This window comes from Mchenga conophoros, linkage group LG7 (genome assembly GCF_057382185.1).
Source record: "Mchenga conophoros isolate Kocher_MC1m ecotype Shallow Benthic linkage group LG7, M_conophoros_male_GT1.1, whole genome shotgun sequence".
Taxonomy (NCBI): Eukaryota; Metazoa; Chordata; class Actinopteri; order Cichliformes; family Cichlidae; genus Mchenga; species Mchenga conophoros.
In genome coordinates this window covers 31,579,188-31,604,589 of record NC_140532.1, presented here as the reverse complement: position 1 = coordinate 31,604,589, position 25,402 = coordinate 31,579,188, and the positions used below count along the sequence as shown (strand labels likewise).

At 39.9% G+C, this 25,402-nt stretch overlaps 1 protein-coding gene across 2 annotated transcripts in view; it reads right to left on the bottom strand.

The window, feature by feature from the left end:
* Positions 1–25,402, bottom strand: part of dcc (DCC netrin 1 receptor) — a 350,643-nt gene that overhangs the window by 196,141 nt on the left and 129,100 nt on the right. For both annotated transcript variants that reach the window (XM_085278885.1, XM_085278887.1), the window contains exons 4-5: positions 24,676–24,826; positions 21,199–21,335 (exon numbers count right to left, since the gene is read on the bottom strand). In XM_085278885.1, coding sequence (XP_085135011.1) covers positions 21,199–21,335; positions 24,676–24,826 — 288 coding nt within the window. The remainder of the gene's footprint in view (positions 1–21,198; positions 21,336–24,675; positions 24,827–25,402) is intronic.

The window sequence follows — 25,402 nt, the reverse complement described above, 5'->3', positions numbered from 1 at the left end:
GGTCTCAGTGAATTTACCATTTTGATTATGTAGGAGTAAAAATGTCAGTTTCTATTTGCATTTCAAACCAGATTCTGTCCTTGGGATGGGAACACAAAGATTTACTGCATTTTAAAATCTCCCAAGTGTTATTTAAACAGCTCAAGGTTATTCAGTTTGACCTCACAGCTGTGGAGCCACTTTGGCTGAATTTGGGTGTGATTTAAGCAGAAATGTAAAAAAAATAAAAATAAAATTGGCTTCTGGAAAATTACCGCATTCTGTGTAACTGTAAGCACATGTAATAATTTGAAGAGCAGTGCCATATGTCTATGTATTAGCACAATCTTGGATTATTCCTAATGACAAATTGATCCATGTCCATCGGGGAATTGGATTTGTAGATAGATGATGTTTTCAGGTTCTTTCTTACCAATGCTTTACCAGTATTTTAACTCTAAACCTGTGTCAGCTTTGACAATTACATTCATACTCTTCTGCACCACCCAAGCAAATGTGCTCTGTCTCTGAGGGTGGCAAACGTGATGCCAACAGGTACTTTTCATGGATGTTGTGTTTGTCAAAGCTGAGAAAAGGAGAAAACTCATCAAGAGCACCTTTTTGTCTCTGTGTGCCACTGAAAACAAACAATTTTCAATCAAAATGAGGCACTTTAGGCTTCCATGTCTCAGCAGGGCCAGATTCATTACAACTCCAGCACAAGACTTCTTACAGAGACTCTAACCGTTCACACCGAGAGCTGCTGAATCTTCTGTCTGCGCATTCTTAAACAAGTGCTCATTTTTGACAGAATTACTGAGCGAGCACAAAGCAAAGAGGAAAGGTAATCAGTTTGCAAATCAAGATGCACGGCCTGGCATGAATCAATGTGTGAGAGCAGGGCGAGTTCAAAGAGCAGCAAGGGAAACACTTAAACTGGTGTCCATCCACGAGAGCACGCTACAGATACAGTTTCCCATTTATTAGAGGAAACTTCAGTATACTCAGAGGTACACACTCTCTCTGCATACTTTCACCAGTATGCTTAGTGGAAATGCAATGTGCACTACCATAGGACACTCTATAAAGTAACAGACTACTCTTTAATGGCTGTATCCTTGTAATGCATTGAGTTACATCCAGGTCACCACTAATCTAGGTACTGTTAGGGGTGGGTTTGGTTTAAGGCACATGCAAATTAAATTTTTCATGAAAATTGCTCAGGGTGAGGCTTAAAATTGGTATCATCACTGGACACAAGCTCGATCTTAGAGGGTTACAGTGTTACATACAGGCAAAAACGGGGTTACCTGATCTTAGCTCTAAACGTGTCATCAGTGACTTGGTGGATGTAAAGAGGTTACATGTAACAATAATCAGAATTCATTGTTTACTCTGTTCACCTCTTTAAAACTATTATTGTTGTACAGAAATGTGGTCTAAGCAGCTTGAAAGAAAGTGACTGGACTTCATTAGATAAATGCTTTTGCAAATTTCTAGTTTCAAAGCAGATTTTTTTTAATCACGTGACACACTTTTATGAGGCCATTTGCAGGATTTGGACTTGTTTTAAGACTATCATCATTCCCTTAGCACAGACATTAGACACCGCTGTCTTACCAGAGACTTTCAAACAAGCCAACAAACCTCCTACATCTGGTTGTTTTTTCCCAGAATTCTCTGGGATGTTAAATTGTGACACCATGTTAGCATTAGACTATTTCTGGCTGTTCATCATACAGATGAAGCCATTAGACTTTTCTGTCACAGAACTGTTTCCTGACAGTTTTTTAAACGATTTTTTTTAAGTTGCAGGGCTCCACACAAGTGATAGATTTCCCCTTCTTTATTACCCTCTTCACAATCAGTCAGGGCCTTTAATGTGTCGTGTTTTCATAATCTCAGGATCTACCGTGTACGTGTCTTTGAAATCATGTCTCTGACTGAGAGGGTTGTACAATTTAAAGCACTTTGAGACGACTGTTGCTGTTAGGATATTGGTGCTATATAAATAAAACGGAAATGAAACGTTTATTTTTAAATCACTAATATAATAAATTAGCATTTGTTTCATAACTCCCTTGTTGTCTTTTATATGTTCAAGAAATAATGTGTGGCTGTCACAAACCTGAATTTGATCAGCACATTATCTGAGAACTACTGGTATAACGCTGTGAGGTAAAAATGTAAAACACTTTAAAAAAAACTTAGAAAAGATAAAAAAGATAAAAAGATAAAAACTACATTGCATTTATTGGGTTCAGAGATCTCATCGTTCTCATTTTACTAAATCACATTTACTATATTCATGTACACTAAAGTATTCAGTTTTACATTACTCAAGGTTAATGTCACGGCCAGGTGGATCAGCTGCACGCTGATCAGCTCTCTCTCTCTCGCTCTCGCTTGGGTGGAACTCACTGTGGGTTCACACCCTCGGCCCACGCCCTCGACAGATGAGACACCTGGGTCTCATTAAGACGATCAGCATTTAAATCAGGAGGCGACTGCTGTTCATCGCTGGATCGTTGTCTACCACGCGTTAGTGAAGTCAAGCTACAGCAAGTCTAGTTAAGAGTATTTTCCTTTGTGTGTCGTACTTAACCCTGTCTCCCTGTCTACAGAGCTTCCTGGATTTTTCCCCGTGTGATTCCCGTGTGGCAGTGTCGGAGTGTGAGCCTGTGATCGTGTGTGTGGATGATCTGAAGAATGCGTGCTCTCCCCCTGGACTTCCCTGGAGACCCCTCACTCAGCTGTATATAGCACCCCCCGCACCTTCTTGTATATACACCTGGTGAATTATAAATAAATCCTTCTTGTGAGCATCAGAACCGGAGTCCTGCGCTTGAGTCCTCCTCCAAACCGTAACAGTGAAACTGAAAAGCCTTTCGAGATGTTTTAATGGGTAACTGGGGGACCAAAGACTCACTATTTAAATAGTGCATCTTTGATCAAAACGCAACTGAAATTTCCTTTATGGACTGAATGACAATGAAATGATTTCTGAACAGAAAAGTAAAAAAAAAACAGAGAGAAGAGAAGGTCAAATATCCAGGGAACAGACAAAAAATTATATTAACAATTGTTTAAAACAATTACATTGTTAAAATAGCTTTGTTTAATGTTCACTTTACAAATCAAACTGGAAGAAGTGGGAACTCTGTGACTAAGATTGGATTGGTTTGGGTGTTTTAAACTGGTGATCTGCATTTTCACCACAGAAAGGTTTCTCAGAATCCACAACACATCCGCCCTTAAAGCCAGATGGCACTACAACAGCAGATGACCACTCTGGGTTCCACTCTGGGTGTCCCGTCAGCCAAGAACACAACTCTGAGACTTCAGTGGGCACAGGCTCACCAGAACTAGACAGTTTAAGATTGAAAAAATGTGGTCTGGTCTGCAGATGGCCAGTCCAAAATTTGGCATTTGCAGCATGAATACATGGATTCAACCTGCCCTGTGTCAACAGTCCAGGCTGCTGCTGTTGGTGTTGTAAATTGTGTAGGGAATGTCGTCTTTCCAATCAATTATGTTTATCACGCTATAACTGAGTATATCTGCTGACCACGTGTGTCCAAAATAAATTGTGTCACAAAGCAAAGTTGGTTTCATAAACATGGAAACTGGTGTAGTGGACTTCAGTGACTTTCACAGTTACCAGATCCTGAATCCTGCAAGACCTTGAGGCTGTTCAAGAGCAGTGTGCTAGCATAAATGTCATAGGATCTCAGAAGAATGTGTCCAACATCTTGTTGCCATTTATGGTTTTGCATGTGGATAGTTGACACTAGATAAACTGAATCTGGCACTACGGTAGTCCCCTTTTTATTGCTTTGGTAGAAGAGTAGAAGAGTGACCTCTTATAAATTAGAGGATAAGTCGGCTAATGCTAGCTAGCTTGGTTAACAAGCTGCATTCATAAAGTACACATATCTGGTAATTAGTGCTACGTAACATTCAGTTTTCATGGTAAATGGCCTGTATTTGTATAGCGCTTTACTAGTCCCTAAGGACTCCAAAGCGCTTTACACATCTAGTCATCCACCCATTCACACACAGGTGATGGCAAGCTACATTGTAGCCACAGCCACCCTGGGGTGCACTGACAGAGGCGAGGCTGCCGGACACTGGCGCCACCGGGCCCTCTGACCACCACCAGTAGGCAACGGGTGAAGTGTCTTGCCCAAGGACAAGACGACTGAGACTGTCCAAGCCGGGGCTCGAACCGGCAACCTTCCGATTAGAAGGCGAACTCCCAACTCTTGATCCACGATCGCCACTGTACTAGACTTTTTCAATGGTCTCTTAGTACAAAAGCCATTGTCTTGTCTTCTAATTTACCATATGAGGTGAATCGTCCAGGTTTTCAATGCGCCCCGCATGTTAGGTCAATGCTTTCTGTTCAATCTGATGGTAGCTGTTTTCTAATGAAGTCCTAATAAAATGTTAAATTACCATGGAAATCAGCATGACTGCACAACAAGTCATGTTTTAATGCACAAAATCAGTTAAAATACTGCATAAGGCTCAAACAATACAAAACTGTCTAGTAGTCAAGTTCAGTGCCAAAAAGACTATGTTGATATCCTATGGAACGCCAGGACTGCCATAATGAATTAATTAAATACACCATTAAATAATTAATTAAATGTGGCAATAATTAATTAAAATTGGAATTAATTAATTAAATAAATAGTTATGACACATGTAATTAATTAATTATTGACACATTTAATTAATTATTTATGTATTTCACATTTTAATTAATTATTGACACATTTAATTAATTATTTAATGATATATTTATTTATTTCATTTTGGCAGTCCTGACGCCTGGCTCTCATCATGAAATAATTTTATCTGTCAGCCTCACCCATCAAACTCAGGGGGCGGGGTTAACGCTGATCGAGTCAAAACCATTGCTTTGGCCTGGTGGCCATTGTTTCTAGCACACAACAACCGGCATGTGGAAGCTAACAGAACTGAACTTTGAAAAACCCTGTTTGTGTGTCACCAAATACCGTTTTAATATTTTTTTTAGCCGAGAATGTAGTGGTTTAATCTTCATGTGTCTGGTCGGTTTGTCAAGATACAGCCTCTTTGCAAAAGTGCTTCGATGATTTCGGAGATGTCTGCCCAGTCTCACGGCAAAGCGTGGGATAGACCCGCTCGCCTCGCAAGCAATCCCACCGACAAAGCGCAGGCCCCGGTACACAGCTGTAGTAACCCCCGCTGACTTCTTTTACTGAGGTTATATTTATCGATGTTTTATTTCCTGATGTTCTTATGTGTCCTACGTGTTTCAGTCGCCAATTCTGAATTATAACTAACATTAAAAACATGTTTAAGGAGGAGAGAGAGCAAATAAATCTGTTTAACATCTGATCTTTGGGTTTTTGTTCAGTAATCAGCGTGACCTGTGTATAAACGCATAAAAGAGATAACGTTGGTGTTTCCGTCATGTAGTAACTGCTGGCTTTAACTGTACAAAGGTTGTTCGACACTATGAAACACATACAGACTTCATGATGTTCGGCTAATATTTTTATTGTGAATATTAATCATGCTGACCTCGCTCTGTACACCACGCAGCGAGGTCAGCATATCCACGATATCCTCAGCTCCATGAGTTAACACAAAGTTTCCCAGCTGACTATCTAACTGCCAACTATTCCAGAGACGTGAAAATATACAGCATAAAGAAAAGTGTAAGAGACTCAGCAGCAGATTAGAATAACAGTTATACATTTAATAAATCATCAAATGAATCCAAGAAACGAGCAAACCTGTTCCGACAATTTGAATTTGTATTCCCTCAGCTGCAGACTCGCTGCTGTTTAAATGTTTGAAAAGGAAGATTAGATATAAAAAACGTCAAACATAGACTCAGTCTGCCTTCACATTTGATATGAGGCCAGCACGTATAGTGGCCTCAGCAGGCTATTACTGAAATACACGTGCTATATCATAAACTATGATATAAACAGGGAGGTCCTATTAACATGTTTAGTTTTAAAGGACACCTTCCTGCCTTTAGTCTCATTCATGAGCAGTATTAGTTTTCTTCTAACATCCAGAAGTCTGCACGATGTGTTTCATAGTTTGTAACAAGCCTTTGACAGGTAAACATAACATGAACGAAAAAGCAAAAAAAAAGAAAAAAAAAAGAGAGAGAGTGTTGACATAAGAAGAGAAAATGCTCTCAATTATGGAGACAGACAAATGGTTCATTTATGTTTGTGTGTTTATTCCTCCCTAAATATCGTCGGTGAAGTTCGCCATGCACGTCAGATTTTCCTGCGCATTTTTATACCTCTGCCAACAGAGGGAGAAAAAAAATCACATTCTAACAGACAGCTGGTGCTTAGAATACAGTTGAATAACTATTAAAAAACAGATGATATTTAGATGATAGTTCAGTCTAACACATGTGCCAGTGAACCATTAAACGTCTGTGAAACTATGCAGTTATGAAACGTAACTTTAACCTCAGCCAAACCGATTTGCTCAGTTGTAAATAAAACAGCGAAGTAAACGTGACCCGACAGACAGAACCTGAGTGAATGAAGTCCAGCATTTAACCACTGAGAGCTAAAACTCAGCTGAGGTTTGAAAGCTGTGTGCCGGTGATTGGACATCAGCCGCTGATGAAGCTGTTCGCCTATAAAGTGCTCTGTAAGGAAACAAGCTCCAGCAGCTCTGCGCTCGGGGAAAACACTATATTTACTTATCTTGTGCAGAAAAATGCGCTGACATTGCGTTATATCGAGCACCAGCTGCCCAGTTAAACTGTGACTATCACCAGGTAACTAGGCGTGTTTCTTGAATTAGCAGCAGGTGTTAAACAGCTGACAGATGAGGAGGAGGATGCATGCAGGTAAACTGAGGGTCTGTTGAGCTGATCGCTGGTTTCGTGAGAAAAATGTCAGCTCGTTCTTTATGTTACAGAAGCACAGAGACACAAGACCAGGCGGAAAGAGACGATCGTTCGGTGAAAATGAGAATCTGCGAATGCAACATGTGGAACACGGAGAGTGGAATATGTAAACAAACCGGTTAACGTACCCCCTCGGTGCGCTCTGCATGCTAACTGTTAGCAGAGCTAGTGAAATCTCTGAAAACATCTGAGCACTTTTGCAAACATGTTCTATGTTGACAACCTGACCAGACATACGTCGCGACATTCGCGGCTAAAACACTGTTAAAAGTGTAGCTGGTGACAGAAAAACGGGGTATTTTAAAACTACACCACCACCATTGCTGCCTGTGATTTGATCTGCATTCTGGGATACCTGGCTGCCCCAAGTCTACACAAGCAATCGATTATCTAGGATCGACCTGTTTTGACTTACTTTGCACGGCAACCAATCAAATGTTAGAGAAGCTGCATGGGCAGCGTTAACCCCGCCCCCTGAGTTTGATGGGTGAGGCTGACAGATAAAATTATTTCATGACGAGAGCCAGGCGCCAGGACTGCCAAAATGAAATAAATAAATATATCATTAAATAATTAATTAAATGTGTCAATAATTAATGAAATGTGTCAATAATTAATTAAAATGTGAAATACATAAATAATTAATTAAATGTGTCAATAATTAATTAATTACATGTGTCATAACTATTTATTTAATTAATTAATTCCAATTTTAATTAATTATTGCCACATTTAATTAATTATTTAATGGTGTATTTAATTAATTCATTATGGCAGTCCTGGCGTTCCATAATATCCATTCAAGGCCCTAACAATGGAAACTTTAATACAACTTAAGACGGTGAATTAATTTAAATTTCTTTTAAAAAAATTGCCCTCTTTTCAGTTGTTATCAAGAGGAAATGCAGCAAAGTGCATTTATGTTATATTCATGCTTTTTGCTATAAGGTCAAGCGTTTTAACAGTGAAGTCCAGGGTTATTGACTCACTGTGGTGCCGATCTGTATGGGTCATTAGAGAAATTCCAGTTTTTGGCATGAACATATTGCCCCCCTTGATGTTACTACAATTTTGAGCACTCAAATCCTTCTCAGACTGATTGTTCTCTGTTGATTGTTCTCTGCTGTCTGAACACAGAAGTGAAAGACAGCTAAGCTTACATGGGATTTCTTCCTCAGATGCAGCTCACAGCAGGAAGACTGACTTCCAGCTGGTTGCCATGGCAGCAGTTTAACAGGCAACAGCGGTGGTCATCATGACGGGATGACACAGTGGATATTTATAAAGTCTAATTAGCTCAGCGTGGCTCTCGCCGTCCAACAGCCCTGACCTAAATCCTGTCAGATCAGTGAAGTCATGTTCCATGCTGAGAGATGCAGCTGGGTCGAAACCTCCGAGGCTGACATCACCTGCCCTTCCCTGCCGGAGCTGTCCGTCCGGACGAACAGGTGAAGCCAGCGTGAAGGTAATCACCTCAGACAAACAAGCAGGAGGGAGGACACTGACAAACTGACATTGTAGTAAGGAAAAACCAGACCAGACTGAGAGAGAGCAGTGCAAGGTTAAAGGTCAAACAAGCCGCTGTGTGTAGAAACTATCTGCAGCGCAGAGAATGAGTGTCTAGGCATCATATCGTCTTAAAGGACAGACTAGAAGGACAGACTGTGCTAAAAGTAAAGAATCAGAATAACCTTCAGTTCTTAAATCACCTCAAAGAAGTAGAATTTTATATAACAAAAATTCCCAAACAACAGACACACAGATGGCAGGAATAAAGACAGCAAACAAGAACGAAACAGGCGCTGATCCGACTGGTGAAAAGGAACTGGGAATCTCTCAACATTCATCACAAACATCCAAACAATCTGCAGCATTAACAGATGGTAAAAACGAACAGATGTCTGCAACTGATCACCTCCTGCATTTTACTTTCATTTGTCTTATGGACGAGCTGAAGAAGATATTCCTCTACAAGAGCGACATTTTATAATCAGCTCTGAAATTTCAGCTCAAAGAGAGCCTGATGGGTATAAAACATGAGGCAGGTTAGTTCCCTTCGGGGTCAGCCCTAGGGAAAAGTCACACAAAGTCCTTTTTCTTTCTCCCACTGCGACTTGATTGAGTTCAAATCCTGGATTACAAAGCTTAAGAGACAAAGGACAGGTCAGGATGATTTGATTTGTTGGCCTCTGCGGACGCATTAAAAACCTGCGATCAGGCAGAAAGAAATGAGCAGTGGCGGTGCGCTGGACAGACTGAGAAGGATTACATGGCCTGAACATACGTGACCAAAGAGCCAGCAGTGCTTTAATCTGTAGAATAATGGATATGGAGGGGAAAGGAGGGGTTATAAAAGAATTAGAGACAGAAGAGAATGATATGTATCGGAATTTTATAGAACTGCTCGCTAAAATCTACAGCAGACATAAATAATGTACACTGGATATGATGGCATTTATGGTGGCTGGTGGTTAGTCTTCAGAAACTTCCTTGTCTGTTCAGGATGAAGTCAAATCCCCAAAAAGTACCAAACACCTCCTGCAGACTTTTGTAATTCCCACACATTCTCATAAGCTTGATTACATGTCCAGAGTCTTGGAGACAATGCACCTTTGAATTTAAGATATTTTATATGTTTTGCTGTATTTAAAATGCTGTAAGATTTCATAATGTTACTAATGAAGTAGGTAGGGTAAGACTGTTTGACTTTTCTCCAAAGAAACCCCAAAGTGTGTCTTGGACTCCTTCCGCTGTACATATTGTGCGACAGATGTAGAACATAAGACAATAACAGGTTGGTGGAAAGTTTGTGTCCTGGCCCACGGTTAAGATTTTCTGTCTAACCCCATCATTACCAAATAATGTTGTTTTGTCAAACCTTCTGGCATGTGAGTAACCTGCAAGGTGTCTTTCATCACAAGGTCCAGAAAACCAGTTCATGGTATCGATGAGACCAGGGCATTTACTCTCAACTTAGAGGTCAATGTTGCAAACATGCACATTTTTATCCAAACCAAAGTGTTTCAAAGGTCCAAAAAGAAGGTAGCTGATAAACCTGGGTCAGCAGACAATATAGATGTAGTCTGTACAATAAATCAAGAAAAGACATACTGTGAGATGTAAGGTCTGACACCACGGGATGAGAACACCATGTGCTCATTTTAGGCTCATTCACGGTGTTTTGTAATACGATCTGTTTGTCAATTATCACGAGCTCTTAAAGGAAATTGTAAGATGCTAATCCATGTTTTCCCAACCTTATACCTCTCACAAAAGTTTAGCCGAATTTCCTCTTCTAAAAGGTCTCACTTGATTTTCTTGTGTTTGTAGGCAGAATTACTCCAAAAGTCATACACTGAATTGCATGAAAATGTTACCAGAGATGAGGCTTTTGGAGTTCATCTGGATCAAAAAATGTTTGGAAGGATTATTTATCAGTTGGAGACATAGAAAGAACTGGAGATATGTTCTGACTATTGTCTAGAAAAGAAACACAAAGAAACAAAACGTACCACTGAAACAAAAGCATCTACTGAAGGAAGAAAGCATTGAGGCAAGTAAGAAAATAAGTAAAAAGGCAAGTAAAAATGTAGCTTCTAGGTCTCTACCTATGTCCTGGATACGAAACCTTTAGTATGACCATACGTTATCCGTGTAGATGCTGACACACTTTTCAACTTAAAGACTTTAAGTTAAACTTTAACCTCACTTACTTACTGTTTTATTTATTGCCTATTAGTTTGTTTCAAGCGTTATTCATCCCTCGGCTCCCTCCAACTCCCCATGATACTTCAAATTAAATTGAAGCTATTTTTATGCTAAAAACACTTTCCAGGACACTGTGCTTTCATCCAGCAAGCCACAAAGAGACAACTCTAAAATATCTGAGAGCCAGGGGCACTTCTGGCAGTTTGTCCGTTCTGACAGTGTTCTGGTTTTGGCTGCACTGGCAGACATATTGACACGCTTAAATCCTCCCTCTGTATTAGTGAAGACTTCCCTCTCTACAGGAGCCCCGTGACCCCGCCCCCTCTATCGCTCCGCTCTTTCTTTCATGTCTTTCAGTCTCTTTAGGCAAGCGGCGGCGGGGCCGGCCGGCGGCTCAGTGGGGGAGTTTGGCAGCTTGTTAAATGTTTTCTAAAACACCCACAGTAATTCACAGAGCCGGTAATTAATCAGGAGAGGAACCCCGCAGGCCACAACCAGGAGGGTGTGTGTGTGTGTTTGCTATCCTTCTTCTTTTTTTTTTTAACAGAGACTTAATGATTCTACAGCAAAGAGAGACAATCACCGCAGACCACAGAGACTAAACCAATCTCAGTTTTGCTGCTGTGAATTAGTTTTGTGTGTGCGTGTGCAGTTAGTGGTTTAGCCATGTTTGTGTGCCCGTGTGCATGTGACTGCAGTGAATCTGTAGCTGCATTAACAGTGTTTCAGTTTACACCACAATGCTCTCCTTTTAAATGCAAGCACGTAACGCTTCAGTCGCACCTTCAGGACTCACTCACTTCTGCTCGCAGCAACGATTGCCTGAACAGTCCAGCTATTTTAGGTAACTTGTGTTTCATAATTTAACTGATTTTTATTGCCAATACCACAGACTGTTGCTCGTAACAGCCTATGGAGTATCTTCTATGAGAAGAACATCAGTTGAATTTTCCTCTGGGTCAACAGTTAGCAACGCAGCTAACGTCGTGGCTCAGTCACACTAAAGGTAGAACAGCAACCTCCACGTGACTAGAAAAAAAATTGGTCATTGACTGATGACTTCAATTAATTTTTTTGCTGTCTGAGACCAAATAGAAGTAGCTGTGACCAACTGGACAAGCAGAGGTGTCTAGGTGGATCTTTTCATTACAAGATGATGTACAGATTTCTAGGTGGGAGGCAACCTGTCTCCAAACAATCACAGTCTGACTCGGACCGACTGTAGTCACTATCAGATTGGTTTGCAAATAATTGCAATTCAATTTAATTCAGTTTACAGCAGTTGCCTCGAGGCACGTTGTAAATGCAGACAGATTGCCAGCAAGCTGCAATCATTTAATGTCAGCCTGCGTTGATGAGCTCAGCTCGTGTCTTTGAAGTAGCGGTCTGACTCAAATGAATGCCAGCTGATTGTATACTGGTTATATTCCTCTAAAAAAAGGTACACAAAGTCATTCTGGGTCATTGTGCTTCTCTGCAGCAACTATTTCACTATTTGTGGAGGAATTTCTGAATTTGTTTCACATTTACAAGAATTTAGTTTTGACTCGAAATGTAAGCACTTCATGCTAATTTCTGTTTAATCGGATTTTCTTTGTATGAAGATTTGTAAGAAATGGCAATTAGTGGGTTTTGCCAATTTATCATAGTTAAATAATGACAACGAATTAATGAATGGTATCAAGATAACAATTATATGCAATAGCAGACTGTTAGCACACTAACTGCTTTGAAGACATCAAAAAGGTCTCCCTGGTGGTCCTCCTTGGGTCCTCGTATTCTGGGGCCTGAATCTCCTCCATACCTGCTTCATGCCCTGGGGGGGCGGGGCTATGGCTCCCCACACTCCCTAGCAGATTGTTACATGGAGAAACCTTTTGAATACAAGCGTGCTGATCCACACAGGTGTGCACACAGGTGTACACACGGGTGTTCACAGACACAAACTACACCTTTCTTGGCTGCTACCTCAAAGCACATTGTGCGCTCTCGATCTTGCATACTGCACAATAACATGTAATATTTAGTATCTACCGTTAGCTAGTTTATTGTGATGATGTTGTATTTATTATGTTGCTCTTTCTTGTTTGTTTTCTCTTCTGTTTTCTCTTATCTCCATACAGGTGATCCAGGTGTTTTGTTTGTTTTTCTTTTTTTTTCTTCCCCCCTTCCTCACCATCTCTTCTCCCCTCTATTTTTCTTTCTCTCCCTCTCTTTCTTTCATTCTTTCTCCCTGTCCTATCCCCCAGTCATGTCTGTAACAACCGAAAATCAAATCAAATAAATACATAATTATAATAAAGGTCAATCAAATGGACCAATATGGCAAGGCCATGATGATCCAATTGGTAAAGTAAATCCGCCTGGCATCTTTCTTGGCCTTCAGACAACAATTCTGATGACTAAAGATCCAAACGGGACAGGCAAAAAAAGAAAAGAAAAGAAAAGAAAACAGGCAACCAAGCATAAGAAGAAAAGAAAAAACAAGAAAAAACAAGAAGACATCAAACAGGACAATTTCGAAGGCAACAAGATTGCTTGAAGTTCACTGTGTACAGCTGGTTATGCTGGGGGATCATATATTTTGTCTGTGTTAGCAAGTAAGCTAATGCTATTCAGCTGATTTAGTGAAGCCTGACTCATCAAACAAGGCAGCATTCAACAGTCACCATAAGAACGGCATTCGATTCTTGGAGGGATCGTTTGATTATTTTTAGTCAAATCTAACGCAAAGCTAATATCTGCTATTTTCTTCAGTTTTATTGAGTTCATTCTATTTTGCACTCATTTTACTGAAAATGAGTTTATATTTCAAAAACAGATTACGTCATAAATACTGTAACAGCACTGGAATCCCATATATAATATTAAAATAATACAACAATACCCTGCAATTAAAAACAACCATTAAAAGCTATGAAAGCAAGAAGAACCTCTCATGATAACACTATAAAATCTTTACAATAACAAAATAAACATTTCTCCTCTGACCTGTAAGATGCTTTTGTCTTGTTTTTTTTCTATTAGCATCCTCCTGAAATATTAGCTGGCTGTGCTGACAGCAGCACCGTGAATATGACTGATAGCTGCAGCGCTGGCTTTGTTTCTCACAGCTTTCATTAAGCTGCTAACAGGAAGTGGCTAATGAGCCGGGCTGCACTCATTATTATGGAAAACAACACACACATTCGTTATCCTAATCATCTAATCATGGTCACTGCCCTGTGGAGTCAGAACACACACATCTCCATACTTCACCTAGCTGTGGATATTCATCAGCATCTAACTGCCTCCATTTAGCAAAAAAACAAAGTGTAATGGGGCATATTAGCACAACATATTTCTTAGTTTAATGCCAATGTAGGGGAGACACTGGGGAAGTGAGTCGCTCACATGTCCGGGAAACTTTGTCATTAATATGTAGGGTTTTTATGACTTCTTATATTTTAAACTTAAAGAGGAAGTACCAATAAACACTCTTGAACTGTTTACTTTGTCCTCAGAGGACTTTTGAACTCAGTAAAATGTTTTAGAGGCCATAAACAGCGAGATTTCATTTCCAAATCCTTAACACTAATGAGCTGATAAAAAAAGTATATGCAGCATTTATGGCACCATGCAAAAAATTTAAATGCAGGTTATGAAGAGACTGAATATGTGTATAAAAATAAAAAACAAACGTTAAATATGACGCCACCTCAGTTTCTTTTTGAAGCACATTTTTCTCTTTACTTTTACTTTCCTGCCACTTTATAAGAGTTCAAGGCAAATTAGGATCTCCTGAAGACGTTTCACATTAAAAGCCTCCAACAAGAGCGAGATAACATTCCTGCTCAGCTGCTCGAAGACCTTTAATGTGAAGCATTTATGAAATTTGATTGTAATCATTTCCATATTTCTGTGAGTCACGAGGACCTCAGAACACTCACACTCTTAGGTAGACCTGTTCAGTTGTTCCTCTTGGTCCAATGAAGAACGTTCGGGATTTGGTGGAATGGAAGATTGTCATTATGGATGCGATACCAACAAATCTGTAGAAACTGTGTGATGACGACATTTCGTATAGAAATCTCAGAGGAATGTTTCCGGTGTATGTATGTATCTGCATGTTAGTTTGTCCATAAATATGCAGAGAAAGTGTGTAAATGGAGCGTGTAGGTAAACTGCTCACGTTATCAAATATATTTAATTTGCAGATGAAGCAAACGGAGATAAAAGGCAGACACAGGAGGGATGAATGAATAAATTGAGAGTGGATTTACAGATAGCTCGAGGCTCGTCATGATAAGAGAAACTTCAGTTTAATACCATGTCGCCTTCAGCTCTGAAATAAGGAATCAAAAAAACATTTAAAGAGGGGAAATGATGGAGAGATGGATTAAAATGCACAAAGTGTAGAAAGGCTTCACCTCCATCAGAAATGCACCAGCTTTACTCCACAAAGTTGAATTCTTTTTCCTTATTCTCCCCCTTCTTCTTACATCTGCTTAATGCTTTGTTTCTTCCCTCTGTAAAGACTTGCATGTGGTTACTGACACTGCTTTGCGGAAAGAAAATCTGCCATTATAGAGAGAAGACACAAAGTTCACTCTGGAGAAAGGTTCAGCTCAATTATTTGTTCAAAGGTGTGATAATTGTTGTCCTGAGAAGATTGTCCTGAGCCCATTATGTGTAGAGTAATTGTAGTTCTCATTTAAAGTTATTAAAATGGTTGCTTTGACTTTCAGTATTTTTTATGTGTCTGTTTATAATTGTTCTTTGTAATAATAGCCGTAGGCTCCATCATTGTGCTGACATCATCATTAATTGAGTTACTGCAATGGGGCTTCTGCTCACTGACATTATGATGGGGACAAGGATTTTAATTCTATTTCAAAACTCCCCAAGTGATGCTTATTCACAGAGCCCCAGGCTGTTTGGCCTTACAGGTGTGGAGCCGTTACCGACTGATTTATATTCATTTATTGTAGATGAAACGTCTCTAGTGTGACAGTCATGTGGGGGGCTTTATATGCCCCCCATCAATCCCACCCACCTCCTGCAGGCTCTGGTACAGTTCATGTCATGCTTTTTCTTTTAGCATTTATCCTTTGTTATTCACCTACTTGAGTTATCACCTCATTTACAGTGTTTCCATGTATCCCTTTTTTTGTTTTAAGTTGCTGTTCTTCTGTTTCATCATCTTATGTTGGATTTATTGCTGATTATCCAGCTATTTTCTGGTGTGCATGCAAGTAACTTTGATTAAAGTTTGCTTTTGATTTCAAATCTGTCTGAATTGGATTTCTTCATCTGGCGGCCTTAGCTGAACATTTTCTTTCATTCAACCCTAGCCCACTCAGACATTTAATTGCACAGGGATTAGAGTGCAGTTAAATAAATTTTCAAGAAAGTACCGTAGCTGTACAAAGGACTCCATGGTAAAGGACGGGCAGACGGCAGCCACTATTGTGACTTAAAGGGAGTCTAATATGTTTTTAATTATTTTACTGTTGCAATACAAAACATGTTAAAATGTTAGTGTATGTACAAGTACAAGCTTTCAATGCCAAGCTTCACAGTTTTCTATATTCCTGGCTCTGTATAGCAGAGGTTATTGCGTATACACTTATCTTTAGGGATGGGCACCGGTTCTGACATAAACGGTAGTAACCAGACCGAAAAGCAGCGCACATTTCAGTGCTTTATTTCGGTGCTTTTTTTTCCTGAGCTGTGATACACTTTAGATTCTAGCCAATCATTTTACGTTTCCGAGGATAGTAGGCGGGGCCAGGTACGTACGTTCTGTTAGAGCAGAGCTACAGATTAAAAATGTCCAAGGCGAAGTGGTCAAAAGTCTGGCTGTACTTCACAGCAAAATATGCAAACTCAGCAGCCTGCAACAAGTGCTTTAAGCTGATACTGTGATACGGTCAAAGGAGGTAACACCTCAAATCCGATGAAACACCTGGCGACGCATAGCGTTTTTTTTAAAAGCCCAGAAATGCGCCGTATTTGATAGCTTGCTGCGAGACCTCACACCGAGCACATCTACTGCGGGTGGGTTGCCTGTTATGCAACATCCCCCAAAAACACGAAGAGGAGAGTCCTGGCCCCTAGCCCTGCCAGTGTAGCAGAAATGATGACGGATGATGGCAGCAGCAGCCGTTCTTCTCTGCGTGAGTAGCTAATTTACGTTGAGTAGGCTAACCACGTTATTACATTAATGCATGTAAGGTGAACTAGCAAACATCATCATAGCTACATGCGGCTGTCTTCTTGTTTGATGGCAGATACTCCCTTTACCCTGGCCAAAAAGGCTAAAATGACCAAAGAAAAAGTGGAAAACAGTTAAACATGAGAGGTTTTTGGACAAAGTTTGTGTTTTTTCCATTGTTTAAGCACTGCTTCCAGCCAAGAGTGATACCATATATGCCCCATAGCTGCAGAAAAGGCTAACATTGTTATATTTTTACAAAAAACAGCTGAACATGAGAGGTTTTTGGACCAATTTTGTGTTCTCCATTCTTTAAGCACCGGTTTGAGCACCGTTTGAGCACCGGCACCGTTTCAAAAGTACCGATTTGGCACCGGTATCGGATAAAACCTAAATGATACCCATCCCTACTTATCTTGGCCTTACATCCATGAGTTGCCCCACCCACTTGCTTTACACTTGTGTGTTGTGTGGCAATTGCTCAGGAAAAAAAAACTTGGTGGGGGGGCTAAAACAGTTCAGAACATGATTTTTTGTCCCATCATCCTCATCCAGTTGTGGCAGATAGCTGCCGCTCCCTGAGCCTGTGTGTTCCTGTTAAAAGGTTTTCTTTCCTACTGTCACAATGTGCTTGCTCACAGATAGTTGGCTGATTGCTGGGGGTTTCTTTCTTTTAAATTATACACCAATTTGAGGCAACTGTGATTTCGTACTATATAAATAGAATTCAATTTAATCGAATTAAATAGAACTAAAAGACAAATAAGCATTATTTTAAACTGCATTATACACAGCTGTTCTAGTAAAATCCAAAAATAAAATAAAGCTGGAGCTGAAATGAGCAGAACAGTGCGCTTTAAGCCTTTTATTTTTGAGCAATTATTGTTTGTTAAATGCTTCTCTTTTTGGGGAATCAGGGGACGTCTCTTCTCAACCCCAAATTATCCCTTTTTAACCTTTGCCTTTAGAGATTTATGTAAAAAAAATGTTTGTTTTCAGTAATAGTGGATCAATATACATTAGTGACTGCACATTAGCTATTAGAGAATAAAAGAGCAGAGCCTTCCATTCACTGCCAGCTCATCCAGCTTATTGCTATTTCAGATCTATAAGAGGAAAGACACATGTGGACACTTTTTTTCACCCATTTCTCTGTAACTCTGAGCTGCATAAGCAGAAGAAAACAAAGATTCAAGAGCTTTTTTTAAAAGGTTCTCTCCTTTACATATGAAGGCTCCTCCTGAAATTCTCTGTCAACACAAACCAACACAGTCTCTGGGACCATTGTGTGTTACGGTACATTTCAGGAACAAATACACACTTTGGAAATGTACGACTCGTGTTTACATGTCAGAACATGGCACTTTATGATCAGATTTGAGGCGTGACACACTGAAGACGCAGACTCTTCTCCTGTTTATTGTAAACATCATGTGATGTTTGCCGGCGGTGGCCGTTGAGAGTGGAGTGTAAACAGAATATGAATGTGGTGCGAGCACAGAGAAAGACTCAGAGGGGACACCGAGACAAAGACATGAAAGGACAGAGACGAGCAGAGAGGCCCAGCTGGAAGGAGACTGAAAATACCCGAAGGTTAATTTGCAGATTTTCTCCTGAGTCCAACAAACAACAGCTGCTTCTGTTTGATTTCAGCTTTCTCTGCTGTAGAAAAATAAGACTAGCTTGTGTTTCATTAGAGGTGCTATCACGGATTCTAATTGTACGGAAAAATCTTGTGGTACTGACAGCATTAAAAGAAACACCTGTTCATCAGCTAGTCTGAAGAAGACCTAATGTCTTCATGTGGCAAGAAAACTTTTCTGTCTGTCACTTCCTAACTTTAGTTCTGTAAAAACAAAGCCCTGCCATTTAACTAAATGAGAATGCCAATTAAGTTGTGCAAAAAGAATATACGGTCATCTGGGATAAAGTTTCTGCAACTTGAATCCACTTAAAGAATATTTCACATTTATCCTTTCCTCAAACTACAGAAAGCAGAAAAGACTGATGTAGCTGTTACGTCTGAAAAGTGAAGACAATATAAATGGGCCTTAAACCTGCATTCTTGACCAGCAGGGGGCGACTTCTCTGGTTGCAAAGAATTGCTCATTGTATAGTAGTCTATAGGAAAAATAGCTCTGAGTTCCCTTACCTTGGTCCAGGTGAGCACTTTAAAACAGGACTGAAAGCTAATTTAAGTAAGCCGCACATGCAAATCCCCCCGAACACTTCCTCTGCCTGAGGCACTGACTTCTCGCTGACTCCTCACGAACACGAGTGGTGCAAAAACAAATTGCTGTAACAGTCATGTTTAACTGCTCGTGACACAAATGAGTTCACTGTTACTGGCACTGACAGCTTTTTTTTTTTTTTTTTTTGAATGTGTGTTTATGTGGGGAAAAAAGTATTTTCAGCCCAGTGGGCGTCATTTGACCACTGACCTAATTCTGGCTCTGGTCACCGCAGGACAAATTTCACCCTGCAGTCCAGCGCTGTTCCTGAGGTGATGCTGAGAGACTTCATGCACGATAAACTTCCCTACAGATTGTGCTGACTTTAAAGCACAGCAGCAGCCTGATGGGATTCAACTACAAATATAGATTGCTTTCAGTCTCGTACGAAGCCTGGGGAATTTTAGCTTTCGCAAAGCTTGATGTGAATATATCCGTATAATTTTAGGGTAAGCCTACATCTGTGAAGCAAACAACAAAGTTTTGAAAGATGCTACAAAGACATTTTACTGTAATTAGAGGAAAATAACAATTTAGAACATTATTTATCCCAAATTATATAAAAGTTTTATCTTGGGAAATAGTTTTGTGATTCTAAGACCTTAACACAAACAATTAGTTTCTGGTTTTGTGAGAGAATTACACACAAATCAGGGCACAATTAATGATGAGAACATTTTGTTTTAGACTTCTAGAAGTTTGTTTTCTGATCTGGAATACAGGAAGGTTTCTGCTTGGTTTCAAAGTGACACTACCAGCCCTAAAGACCCAGCTTCTCTCCTGAAACAGATGGTCTCGAGCCTTGATTATAACATTAGGAGTGATTCTGGCAACTGAAAGACCTTTTATTTAAATATTTAGCAGAGGTGTAATTCTCAAAATCCACACTTCAGAGTGGATACCTCAATTCTTCTTTCCACAGTCTATAGTTTTTCTTTTGTTTTGTTAGTGGGGATTGATATTTATAATGAGGGGAAACCAATTTTTACCACAGGTGTGATTCCTCAGTTAGATCATGGATTAAAAATTAACTCAGTTTATTTGTAGCTCTCGCTTTACCTGAATGACCTGTGCACATTGTAGCTATCAGCAGACTTGTATGCTTTTAACAAGACATTTACAGCTCCGCGTAGTTAACCAATAAAAGTACGTGGCTAATTTGTACATCATCACATAAGAACATTATTAAATGGCTTTTTCTGCTAAATGCTGCTTACTCTCCACACAGAGAGTGTTTTATCTGTATATTTCACCAGAAAGCTTTTCTAGCATACCGGTAGTTAGGTCAGCTATTTCTCTGTCAGTGAAGAGTCATTATTCAGAACTCTTCTGTTACATATTCTCAGTTTCATCTGTTTTTACAACTAATTTAATCTTGTTGAACCTGAACTTTTTCAGGGGATATCTGAATACACGATGAATTTAAAAATAAATAAAATAAAAACTACAGAAGTCTCTAGACATTCAAATGGTGATTTTCATATTTACCAATATTTACCAATATTAGTTTATCATTTAGCCTTTTAAATATTTTGTCTGTAAACTTTGGGGGGAACGGTTTGCCACAGCTGCTGAGTTACAGTCCCAGGATGTTCATAATTACCTCTACACAATCGCTTCACAGGAAAAACTGCTAGCACTGATATGAAATGAATAAGATTTCAGAAAAAAAGAAATTTTGAAAATAATTGCTTCAAACCAAACAATCAACAGAATCCTTGAGCACCTTCAGTTTGTATGTACGAGCTGCTGAGGAGCAGTAAGACAATAAATACAAATATATTTTATTTATGAAAACCTCCTGAAGCAAACAGTCAGCTCAGAAAAACAACAACACTGCATTTGATTCTGGAGGTTATCTGTCAATGTAGCAATGCCAACTGTTTTCGCCCTATTCTGTTTGCTTATTCATTTTTATTTTTATTTTTTAAATTTCCACAGAGGTGGAACAACTCTTGTTATTTTTTTCCTTTTTTACCTAAGGAGCATTGGTAAGTGACACAGTTTTGCTCTTTAATTTTACACAGAAACCTTTGTGTGTTCTTGTTTTTCTATCCAAGTTAGGACGTAAGTTGATACTTGACCAAGTAAGTACTGTCATGCGCCTGGTGGGAAAGGGTCATATAATAATTCTATTTCCTCACCTAGTACACTGAGCTCAGCGTATGCAGTGATGTTGTGGTTCTTGTTGGAGGCTGTACAGCTGTAACTGCCAGAGTCGTCGTCAGTGACGCTTCTGATGATCAAGTTGCTGCCCGCCAGTAGAGAGTACTTCTTGTTCCTAAAAGGGAGGAAAGAGTTTTTGCATTTCATTATTGCTTCTTTGTTACTTGCATAGAGGAACGATCAGCCTAGCTTTGTTACCTTAATAATAAGTTATTTCTATATATACTTGTCGCCCATGCAACTGATCTACGCAACTATCTGACCCATTGCTGCAGCTCAGTGCATTTAGGCATGTAGACATGGTCAAGACAATGTGATAAAGTACAAACAGAGCATTGGAAATGGGAAGGAAGGGGATTTAAGTGACTTTGAACTTGGCATGGTTCATTAAGCCAAACAGCCTGGTCTGAATATTTCAAAAACCAATAATCTACTGGGATTTTCCAACACAACCATCTCTACAGTTTACAGATAATGGTCCATAAAAGCAAAAATACATATTGAGTAAAAATTCTTTAAAAATGATTTGTTAAGGTTGGAGGTCAGAGAAGACTGGCCACACACTTTCTGGCATGAGTCAGTGTGTGGCTGGCAAACTGTGGACCCAATTGCAGAACACAGGACTGAACATAAAACAGTTTTATTGCTGGATTTTAATGAGGGAGATACAAAATTACCAAAACTCTGACACAAATCAAAAACTTACTAGTTTCCAATACTGATAATACAGATCACACGCAAGGAGAAGTATGACAACAACATGACTATGAACAAAAGAAGATGGAAGACTTAAATACACACATGAGGTAAGAACAGATTGGAAACACCTGGAGAACACAGGTGAACAGAATCTACAAACAGCAAAACAAAATACACATGGGACATGAGACAAAATTAGACAGGGAACATAAGCTTACAGACAGAGACCCAGACTCAAAACATGCAAACTCTATGTAGCAAAAGCATAAACACAGAGACATGACTGAGAGAGGACACAAGAGTCACCTGATAAAACTAACAGGACCAGACAACCACAGAGACAGCGAGAAAGAGAAACATGATGGGGACCACAAATGATGATAACCAAACATTACAAAACTAAGATATAAATCATTTATATCCTTTTCATCACATCCAAGTTCTTAAATAATCAGGCTCCATCCTATCTTTAAGATTTTATACTACCTATAAAACCCCAACAGACTGGGCTTGTTTGTGGTTCCTATAGTATTTAAAAATACTATGGGAGGCAGATCCTTTAACTTTCATGTTTCTCTTCTGTGAAACAAGCTTCCTGTTTGGATTTGGGGAAAAGTCACCATCTCTACTTTTAAGATAAGGCTTAAAACTTTCCTTTTTGATAAAGCATATTGTTAGGGCTATATGACCCAGGTGACTCTGAATCCTCCCTTAGTTATGCGGTAATAGCTCTAAACTACTGGGGGCATCTTCACTCACCTTTTTCATTCACTATATGTTCTCCATACACCTCACCTGGAGCCACAACATCATCACCCTAATAAAGAAGGCCCAGCAGTACCTAACCTGCCCGAGAAGCTGTGTCATGGTTTTTGAGTATGTTTGGACTTTTCTTATCCTCTGGAATAAAGAGATGGTTATGTTCAGTTTTTAAGAGCCTCTGAGTTTTAGCTTTTGGTTATTGCTTGCTTTCATGCCTGTTCCCTTTTTCGTGTCCAGTCTGTGTTTTGTCTCTTCTGTCTGTCATGTGCTTCCATGTCTGATTATTCGCTGTCCTAATGTAGAGCTCATGTCTGTCTCAGTGTGCATGTCACTTCCTGTTTTATTTTGACAGTTCCTCATCCCATGTGTGTTTGTTCAGTTTTGCTTCCCCTCTTTCATTAGTTGGATTTGTTGCAGCTGTGTCTCCACCCGTTTCCTATCCTCTCATCTGTATTTACGTCCTCATTGTTCCTCTGTTCCATTTTTGTTTCGCCTCATGTCTGTGTTAGTCTGCAGTTTCTGTGATTGTGCATTTTGGTTTTCTGAAGCTCCAGCAATATAAGCTGTTCGAGTTCAGTTTCCATCTCCATCTGCAAACTGCCAGCCACACATGAATGCATGGCAAGCTGCTCCAGAAATTCTACCTCTCCTCAGTGGACAGTAAGCTCTCGTACTGCCTGGGTGTTTGGTACGCAGGTATGCTACTGAGAAAAGGAAGGCTGTGCAGAGGGTCATTAATACTGCCAAAAAAATCATTGACTGCCATCCCTGGATGCCGTTGTCAGATCCTCCTGTCTCAGAAAAATCAAGACCATCACAGGCGACCAACTGCACCCCCCACCTGAATGACCCAATGCCCTCTGGACCAGGTCCTACACGATCAGACTCACAAACAGCTTCATCCTCTTGGCCAGGACAGCAAACAAACAAACCCCACCAAGCCATGAGCCATGGTCTGAGCAACCCTCATCACTCAGACCACTCGCACACAGACTCTACTCAGACAAAACCCTTTGCACTACTTTCAAGCACTTTGCGACGTGTCCTCTAATGTGCCTTTTACATTATGTGCCTTCTTCCTGTTTTGTATATATTCCACTTGCTTGTATGTACTCTCCTTGTCTGTTATTTATTCTTGCTGTCCTAATATTTATATTTATTCCTGCACCGTTTGTGTGGAACACCCAAATTTTTGTTGTACAATGTCAATAAAAGCCTATTCTATTGTCTATACACCACTCTGCATTTAATGATTAGTCATCATTAATCTCTGGCTCACTTCCAAAGCATGTCTTGGTCCTGTCGTCCTCCCCCCACCCAAACCAGTCGTGGTAGATGGCCTGAGTGTGGTTATTCTGGAGGATTTCTTCCTTTTAAAAGCTTTTCCTCCCCATTGTCACCAAAGTGCTTGCTCATATGGGTTCCTATAATTGTGCTGAGTAAGAGCTAGGCATGCCACTACAAACTAGACACAGACCAAAGGTAAACAAAAACAGAGACAAGGACTGACTACACACACAGAGATGAGACAAAGAGTGGGTGAAAATGAGAGGGGACAAACAGTGTTAAAGAAGAATTATGGAATATGAATATAAATAAAAACTTCTGTTATCTCTTCCAATTTATTTGGTGAAATTTCTAGGAGCCAAGTTGGGCAAGTAGGGTCAGTGAAGACTGCACCAAAGATTGTTTACAAAAGGTTGTTTCAGGTTATTTATTTTTACATAAAGAGTCCAAAACTTTAGTTTTACTACAGCTGTCTATTGGTCATACTAAAAAAAGGTAATTCAGTGTATTAGTGAATCGCTAATATGTTGTAATAACTCTTTTCTGCAAAGGAATGTAAAAATATAATGCTATGAATACGCATAATCATTCAAACATTTACCACCAGGGCATAGCAATCACTGGGCCATACTGGGATCAGTGTGGGTAAAATCAGATGTGTGCTGTTGGTGGTTTAAACATGGATTAACACAGTAAAGCAGACAGACCAGCTCTGAATCAGTTCCTCTCCTGTCCTCCACTGGATGCTCGGAGTCGGGTAACCAGAGGCTGAACACTCAAGCACCGCATCTGATCCCAGCAGAGCTGTTACTCGGGTCGGGCTCTGAAGGAACTGGAGGTTCCTGCTGACGCCAGGTTCTGAAAGAGAAAAGAAAAGGAGAAAAGGAGAGGGTAAAGGTCAAACATAGTCTAATACATTCTAAGACACACACAATTTGGCCACGTGTCATTTTATAAGGATGCCGTGTGAAAACAACAGCAATCATCTGCTTGTTAACCAGTCAGCCAAAAGAGCATTTTTAGCATTCATTGTGTTCTATTTTTTCACAAAGGTAGTGAAGGAGGATTCTGCACAAAACGGGATAAATAATTTCCTTACAGTAATTTTGTGCATGGATGGATCATGGGTGGTTGTGTTGAACCAGAAAAGTGTGAATTATTGGCTTCCATAAGTGGGCAGGAAATAAAATAATCTATCCCCTCTCTTCTGCTTTTCTTTTCAGAGTCACAGGGTGGGGGGACTGGAGCCTATCACAGCTGTCTTAGCGTGAGAGGCAGGGTAGACCATTGACAGGTTGCCAGTGCGCCGTGCACCTATGGGCAATTTAAAGTTTCCAATTAACCTATCCCCACTAACTGCATGTCTTTGGATTGTGGGATGAAGCCAGAGTACCCAGAGAGAACCCACACAAACACGGGGAGAACATGCGAAAT